The 9,116-nt window shown below is 40.0% G+C and overlaps 1 protein-coding gene across 1 annotated transcript; it reads left to right on the forward strand.

Annotated features, from left to right (window-relative positions):
- The first annotated feature begins 7,092 nt into the window (after positions 1–7,092).
- LOC126007604 (C-C motif chemokine 4-like) lies at positions 7,093–8,848 on the forward strand. Its single transcript, XM_049772758.1, has 3 exons — positions 7,093–7,287; positions 7,793–7,907; positions 8,482–8,848. Exons 1-3 carry the CDS (start codon positions 7,212–7,214, stop codon positions 8,567–8,569), a joined length of 279 nt encoding a protein of 92 aa, XP_049628715.1. The 5' UTR covers positions 7,093–7,211; the 3' UTR covers positions 8,570–8,848.
- Positions 8,849–9,116: the final 268 nt, after the last annotated feature.

Genomic DNA, 9,116 nt, shown 5'->3' on the forward strand with positions numbered 1-9,116 from the left:
ATAAGCACATTTTTTTTCTTTTCTGATTTACTTTTATATAGAGCCCAGACTTCTTGGTATCATTTACAACTCATCACTTATTAACTCTGTATTTCTCTATGGGTTGATTCTTAGGGCTCTGTGCATCAGTTTCCTCATGTGTAAAGGACCTACATCAGAGGATGTAAAAATGAGGTAATTACTCTTTATAAGTCTTCACAAACATAATTGACTCATATACAAGTACTATATATTAGTTGTTATCTTAATGATCACTGAAGCATTTCAATAGATCTATTAAATAATTATACATACATAAAATAAAATACATATATTTATATAATTTTAGTCTCTTGTTTTTCCGTAGTTGCTCACCCACCCTATACTCTGTTCAGATAATTGCCCTTCAAGACTCAATTTATGACAAATAAAATTAATATTACCTAGGTAATAGAATAGTCAAATATAGATTTTTGTTTATCTATGCAACAAAATATCATTATTGATAATTTTTAGTTTTAAATGACAACAAAGAATCTTAAGGAATAATAAAACACACTTAAAGAAAACATTATTTAGTATGAATAATAAAATACAAAATTGTGAATAGAATTCCAAGACATTTTTGCCTTCCTATATTTCCCATTTTTTACAATACCCATATGATTTTATTTATTTAAAGGGAAAAAACACATTTTAAAAAATTAGACATAACATTTTGGGAAATCTTCATTGACATTTCATTACTGCCATCATTAGCAGATATCTTCCAAGCTTGCCACAGTACTTGCCACAGTGTCACACCGTGGTTGAGAAAGTGCTCACTCAAGTTTTCTTGAATTATTTTCTCTTCTGGCTGGACATCTCCTGTCACCACACTAGCAAAAACTATACAAAGCTAGAAACACACTGTTTGAAGAGATAAAGATGCTTCATATGGACAAACTACAGTTTTCCTGAACCTAACAAATTGGTGAGTCTTCAACCTTCCCTCCCTCAGGAGTTTAATGTCCACTTTCTCTCTTCTATCTTTTGTTTTGTTTTGTTTTGTTTTGTTTTGTTTTGTTTTGTTTTGTTTTTGGGCCACACCCGGTGACGCTCAGGGGTTACTCCTGGCTATGTGCTCAGAAGTCGCTCCTGGCTTGGGGGACCATATGGGACGCCGGCGGATCCAACCGTAGTCCGTCCTAGGCTAGCGCAGGCAAGGCAGGCATCTTACCTCTAGCACCACCACCCAGCCCCTCTCTCTTAAATCTTAATAGCTCAGAGCATAGTGGCAGGTGAAAGACCTGGTCCACTTTAAGGAGCAAGTGTCTGACTGCAGCGTGGAGAGTGACCAGCATGCTGATATTTCAACCAGCTAATTGTACCCCAGTTTTCATCCTCAATTCTGTACTGGACAATTGGGTGCTTGTTTCTTCACTCTACAATCCAGATTCCTCTCCCTTTTGACTTGATTCCCACATTGGTCAAACCAAAGAAGTCACTCTTCTTGGTTTATTATCCTGGTAAATGGCCATATTTCCAGGTCATGTTGATTTTCTTTATTTCCTTTAACATGGACTTTAAAGGGATTTTCTAGTTCCAGGTCTTCTACCTCCTAAAGACTGGTGCTCTGGTCTCAAACTCCTCCTTCTCCCCCATGGTCTACCTTTCTCCCAGGTGACTCAGTAGTATACAAGGAGAGCTCTTGCCCCACACTCCTCAGCAGCTCTGTTTTCTTTTTTGAGAATCTGAAATCTTCAGAGACACTCTAAAGGGACAATCTCAGCAGATCCTAACTTTGAAGAAATGTTTATTATCTCTAAACCAATCTGATGGAAGACTTGATTTTCTGGTGGTTTTTTTACTTGAAGATAGGGATTTTTTTTTTTTTTTGATGAAGCAAGATAGTTTTTATTGAAACGAAACCTTAGAAGAATGTGAAAGGAGAGGAATGGCTTTTCCGGAGTGAAAATCACCAGCAAAGAGATAATAGTGACAAGCAATGTAAATAAATGTTAAAGGAGAATATCAAAATAATTTTTTGAGTTAAACTTATGTAGAAAGATGACAGGAGACAGAGAGAAAGCACATGTTCAAGAGAGAACACAGTGTTCTTCTGAGTGGAAGCAAAAAAACATAGAGACAAATTGCAAGGTATGTGTTCAAGGGAAAACACGGATTTGAAGAGACAAGATTTTGGTTTTAATAAATATCTTGTATAACTTGACCATGTCATTTAACATCTTCATTGCTGCCTAATCTGTAAAAGGACAAAACATATTGGGATCAGATAAAACTCTTACCCAATGGGTAAGGTGTGTGTGGAAAATAAAATAATAGCAGGAACTCTGCAAGCTCATTTTTCTGCTGACTGTAGGTCCTGAGAGAAAAAAAGTGACAGCAGATACGAAAGTGTTCAGAATGGAGAAATAAGCACAGCTCCTATCGAGGATGTTGGAGGGGAAAATCTATATTACATCAGAGGGAAAATAAAGGATTTTCCTGCTTGAGAGAGAAGCCAAAGAATTTAGTTTCAACTTATAAAATGTCCCCAAAACAATCTTGACACTCACTGTCACCTCTTAGACCTCTAAGCTGTAATGCATTTAATTCTAGAAGTTTCCTTTATGGTTTTTCTGGGTATCTAGATGCAGTTTGCTGAGTATGCAGTGTGGAGGTGAGAATGAATATGGACTGTGGGGAGGGAATTAGGCACCGAGGATCAGAATGTTCAGTTCATTTTTATTTCATTTGGCCAACAGAGTTCAGGGAGTCTTGTCATAAGATGTGTTGAGTTTCCTTCCACTAAAATAAATAATTGTAATGAATTCTGAACACAATAAACAAGTGTTTATTGAATACCTACTAAGTATACAAGATCTGGCATAATGTAAGTTCTCTTTTTTTTTTTTTTTTTTGTGATCACATTCAGTGTTTCTCAGGGCTTACTCCTGGTACATCACCTGGGGATCACTCCGAGGAGTTATGGGGACCATATAGGTTGCTAGGGATTGAACCTGGGTCAGTTGCATGCAAGGCAAATACCATATCTACTGCACTACAATTCAGGCCCCTATAGTTTTTTCTTTAAAAATTTATTAAAGCATAATGGAAGGAACCAAGACCAAACAGTTGTGTGAACATTGAGTAGAAATAAAAAATGATAAGACTTAAACACCAGGGCCTGGAGAGATAGCACAGCGGTGTTTGCCTTGCAAGCAGCAGATCCAGGACCAAAGGTGGTTGGTTCGAATCTCGGTGTCCCATATGGTCCCCCGTGCCTGCCAGGAGCTATTTCTGAACAGACAGCCAGGAGTAACCCCTGATCAATGCCGGGTGTGGCCCAAAAACAAAAAAAAAAACAAACAAAAAAAAAGACTTAAACACCAAATACAAAGCCAACGACAACAGAATTGACACCCAATCTACAACAAGCTAGACATAGAGGGGACCACTTATACTAACAGCCTGGGGGAGAATGTAGGGGGATATGGGATGCATGCTGGAATCAGGGGTGGAGGGAGGACAACATTGGTGGTGGGAATGCCCTTGATTCAATGTCACTATGTACCTAAAATATTACTGTGAAAGATTTGTAATCCACTTTGGTCAAAATAAAACTTATTTAAAAATTATTAAAGAAAATATTTTTTATTTACACATTATCATTGTTGAGTTTTAGATATACTGTGTTATACCACTAATCCTATCACCAATGTCATCTTCTATCCACCAGGGCTCCTAGGTTCCCTCCCACCCACCCACAACCCTCCCATAATATAATTTATCAAATAATTTTATCTTAAATGGGAGAGATGATCAAATAGGTATGTGATAGTTTATATGATGGAAGTAACTCTGGGGCTACAGGTGCAGAGCTTACAGCCCTCTGAGTTAAAAGAGATCAAGAATTCAGTTAGATTATCAACAGAACTGAGCCTGTGGAGTAGAATAGGCAGAAAGAAATGGGACTATGGTAGGCAGGGAAGTGAGCCCCTGATCACGGTGTTGGGATATTGTACCAATAAAACCCTACCACAAATATTGGTATTGTAAATATTATTAATCATGGTACTTAAAGGAGCCAAGAGATAGCACATCAGCAGGGCATTTGCCTTGCATGCAGAAGGACGATGGTTCGAATCCCGGCATCCTGTATGGTCTCCTGTACCTGCCGGGTGTGATTTCTGAGAGTGGAGACAGGAGTAATCCCTGAGCGCTGCTGGGTGTGACCCAAAAACCAAAAAAAAAAAAAATCATAGTACTTAAGCAAGAATTTTGAAGTACAGTGAAAAAGTAAAACAAGCAATGTTCACCAGCAAATGGTAAAGGACACATAATGAAAGACTTAATGGGGGGAAAGAATTCAGTTAAAAGAGAGTCAGGGCAAGTTCTCTAGAGGAGATAATGACTCTTAAAATCAAGTATTTGTTATTCTCTACTGATTATTATTACTTAGAAGTGATTTCAATGTATAAGAAATCATTGGAGGCCAATGATTTAGCTAAACACTTAGTGTGGCAATTTATAAGTGTAAACACAACATTGTTATGATAATCTTTGTGAATAAAACATTTTATTCCATGAGCCAAAGATCAAAGCCAAGGTAGGAGGCTAAGGTCAACTAACTCATTGTGTGGCTCAGTGCACACCAATCACCTATTGTACCCTATTATGTTCTTCTCCTGCCCCAGAGCAAGTATTTTCATAGTCCTCCCACAATGAAAAAATATTCTGTAGTCCTCACTCATGTTGACAGAGGTCTCAGTGTCAAAGGTACAAAAGTATTCAAGGTAGAGTTAAACTTGACGTGGAGCTATTTTTCTAGGATTGAGAAATGGCCTTCTTCAACATTTGAGCTCATTCAAGTTTTCTTTCTCTCCCTCTGATATGATACACTTACCATATCCCACTCTTGGAATGATTATTGCCATCACTATCAATACCATCATTATATTAAAAACCTTTAAGGACATGAATAGGGCTTTACTTAACTTTGTTTGCTCTGGCAAAGGGCAGATAAATAGACATGACATGGATAATTAAGTTGACTTAAATCCTGGGGAACACTTCCCTTAAAGTAATGTTTCTGGTGCATGAAGATAAAACAACATGAACAAAGACATCATAGAAGACTCAATCATCTGATATCAAGAATTATGGAATAGTAGATCTTGTAATGGGATGCTCGAAAAAGATAAGAATATTTGTGTTATTCAAGAAAAGAGTGATTGCAGAAAGGACTAATATAGTGTGTATGTGGGTGTGAGGGGTTGTAATTAGGTTGGATGACATTTTACTTTTTCAGTGACACTAAGCACTCTTGATTCTATTAGAAATCCAGCATATCTATCTAGCAATCAGGAGATATGGCTTCCTCTTTCAAATTCTTCATTTTCTTTTCTGTGCTAAAGCAGGCATTAGTGTGGTGCCAGGAGAAAGCATATGCGTCAACACGGTGAACTGAAGGTAAAGAAAGATCTGATTGAGTTATTCCAATCCTCTTACCTAATCCAATCCATACACAATCCTTTATTGTCTTTGAAGCTTTGCCTAATAACCTCATATCCACCAGCAACTGTCCAACAAGTCAGGTTCTACAAACATGAAGGAGCCCTAAGTACTGACCAGGTGACACTGACATGCTGAGATGGCACGTTCAGTCTAGAACTTAGAGAAGTTTATGTCTACATGTCCAATGCCACTTTACTATCAAAGGAATATTCTTCCTCTTGGAAGAGTTTTTCTTTTAAAGGATATATTTTTAGAATGTCCTTGGAACATTTTTCCAAGTGGAATTTTTATTTGTTTTTGTTTTTGGGCCACACCCGGTGATGCTCAGGGATTACTCCTGGCAATGTGCTCAAAAATCACTTTTGGCTTGAGGGAACATATAAAACGAAGGGGATTGAACCCAGGTCCGTCTTCAGTCAGCTGTGTGCAAGGCAAGTGCCCTACTGCTGAGTTATCGCTATGGTTCCAGAATTTTTATGATTTTTTTCTCTATTTTTGTTACTGGTTTTTGGAAACAAACCAAAATCTTTACTTCTTTTCTAGTGTCTCTGGTTCTAAGACAAAGCCACAGTGGCTGTTGATTAACCATTTATTCTTTGGATTCACCTTCTGGTTTTGTTCAGGAAATAAAAAGGTCTAAAGAAATTAAATTAGAAAGTCAGACATGGGGCCGGAGAGAAAGCTTGGAGGTAGGGTGTTTGCCTTGCATGCAGAAGGATGGTGGTTCAAATCCCTGCATACAATATAGTCCCCAGAGCCTGCCAGGAGCAATTTCTGAGCATAGAGCCAGAAGTAATCCCTGAGCAATGCCGGGTGTGACCCAAAAACAAAACAAACAAATGAAAAAAGAAAATCAGATATGTCTCTGTTCAAAACCCTGCACTGCCACTGAGCAGTTGAAATAAACTTTGAGATGCTCACAGCTCTGCCTACCTGCAGATCCTTGCTGCCTCTGGGGCATCATGATACCTTAGATTGATTTTATGGTGAAATTCAATGCCAAATGGAAAGAGCAGTGTGCATAATACCCGACATATCATGTATGTAGCAGAACATATGTAGTAGAAGTGTAAGTAGAAGAACATATTCCTGGGCTTAGTCTTTTCAACGTAAATAAGCCTGGGTCCTCTCTTCATGTTTGAGCATGCACTAGAAGAGACATTCCTTTCTATCAATAAACTCACTCCTCACAATGGAAAGAGCCCCAGGAAAGAAATGTGGTGCGCCCTTCCAACTCAGGGTCTGGCTGGTGACAAGGAAAGATTGACACAAGGCCTCCCATGGCTGGAAATGCCAACCACAGAAAGCAACATGTTCTTGTTGCCAAGTTTCTTTGAGCAGGTGTTATTGTTTCATCTTTCCTCTCAGTTTGTAAGTCTCTCCCCAGTGTCACTCTTGGCCCTTGGTATACCACTTCCCTCTGGGGTACAGCCCACTTCTTGTCCCCTGCACCAACCCCCATCCTTCCTCCATGTCACTATCACCCTGGGGAGGAAGAGCTGTGTCAAGCAGATCCTCTCTCTCACTGAGCTTCAGTTTCCCTACGGGCACCATGACATCATCTTGGCCCTGGAAATTCCACTCACACTCTGGGGTTCCCTACCTCTGTCCTTGGCCTCAAAGTTCCTATAAAAAGGGTCTCCCAACTCAGTATGGGCACAAAGCACCTTCAAGTCCTAAGCTATTAGGATCTACAGCTTCTGCTCCAGGAAAGCCTCTCCTCCACCAAGACCATGAAGTTCTGTGTGGCTGGGCTCTCACTGCTCATACTCATGGCTGTCTGCTGCTCTCCAACGTACTCTGCACCAAGTAAGTCTTCTCTGGTGATTGCTCCATCTGCAGCCAAGCTGAAGTCAGTAGTCACTTTTCCATTTGGGATGTCCCAACAGTGGCCTCTATGGAGGAGACTAACAGGCTCTGGGAAGATTTCCAAGTAGTCTGCTGATCAATGTAGTTTAGTCAGTTTCAGTAATATTCAGGTTCCTGTTTTCTGAAGATATAGAAACCAGCAGACACTTAGAAGCAAGTCCCTGTCTCTCTTGGGGCTTTGTCTCCCCAACTGCAGAACACAGGAGTTACATATATTCTCCTAACCAGTTCAGCTTTCATTATGTGGGAATCTTTCACAATCTTCTCTCAAGAAGATTCTCTCTCTTCAGAGTAGGACTCCTACTCATATTGGGTGGGATTGGATGCAAGGAACCAGATTTGGGGATCTGGAGAGCCCCCACAGGAAGATAGCCAATGAATATTGATAACTAGGAGCATCAACTCCTGGAAGAACTTCCTAAATTCACCCTGTCTTTCCTTCCAGTAGGTTCTGACCCTCCCACGGCCTGCTGTTTCTCTTACATCCCACGGAAGCTTAAACGGGAATTTGTGGTAGATTACTACGAAACCAGCAGCCTCTGCTCTCAGCCTGCTGTAGTGTGAGTATCAACCCTGGGCTCTCAAGGGAGGCTAAAACAAGGGAAGAAAAGGGAGGCCTGTTTGGAAGGTAGAGGTGTGGGTATCAAGCAGCAAGGCAGAAAGTCTGAGGGCTGAAGGACCCCTGGAAAGTCATGAGAAGCAGGCAACATAGTACCTGGTTGAGTCTGGTAAGGGAGATGGAATTAAGGGAGAAGAAATTGATTTCTGGGGAGGAAGTGAGTGAGAAGTCAGGAAACCAGGGAAAGTAAAAAGATTATGGAAACTGTGGGCATATTACTTAAGCCACACTTAAAAAAATCTTAAAAAGTCATCCTCAGGCCACAGGGAAGGAGGCAACATGTCTATGTTGATTGCAAGACTCATCCTTACAACTGCAGAGGCTATAGCTATTACCAGGATAGAAGTTAAAGGGAGCCTATTTTCAGCACTACCTTCCACAAGGGTCTCCTGACCTTTCAAATCTGTCTAATCTGAACCATGTCAATCAGAGGGAACAGTCTACTACACATCAGGGTATACCAGATAGCCTCTAACATACAGGTGTTTTTAAACTGCCCATTTTTCCTTCCACAGATTCATAACGAAAAAGAACAAGCAAATCTGCACCAACCCAACTGAGTCCTGGGTCCAGGAGTACGTGGATTTTCTGGAATTGAACTGAGCTGCTCAGGGCTAGTGACCGTATCTGCTGGGAATGTCATCTGAACATGAGACTTCTCTGCAAGATGTACCTCCACCCTTCTCCTCTCAGTAGCCCCCATTCCTCACCAAATTTAATATGTATAGTGTGTGATGTTATTATAATGGGTGTCATTTATGCTATTTATTTCTTTTTTAAAGGACTTCTATCCCCTATGGGGATGGTCAGCTCTCATTTTCTCTACTGTTGTAGATATACAGACAATGCAGTTGATTTAGTTTCACTGTTTCCATAATAAAGACTTCAAAAATGCAGATAGTTCCTTTGCACTTTGTATTTTAGTTTTGTTTTATTTAGTTTTGTTTTGAGTCATTTACCCACCAATACTCAGGGGTTATTACTGGCTACACTCTCATGAGTATTACTCCTGGAGGTGCTCAGGGGACCATCTGGGTGAACCTGGATTGGCTTTATTCAAGACAAGCGCCTGCTGTACTATCACTCAGACCTCATGTGTGCTTTTTATTTTAACTTGATTTTAGGGAAAGGCAATTATCTGGTGTTATTA

Source organism: Suncus etruscus, chromosome 1, assembly GCF_024139225.1.
Source record: "Suncus etruscus isolate mSunEtr1 chromosome 1, mSunEtr1.pri.cur, whole genome shotgun sequence".
NCBI lineage: Eukaryota > Metazoa > Chordata > Mammalia > Eulipotyphla > Soricidae > Suncus > Suncus etruscus.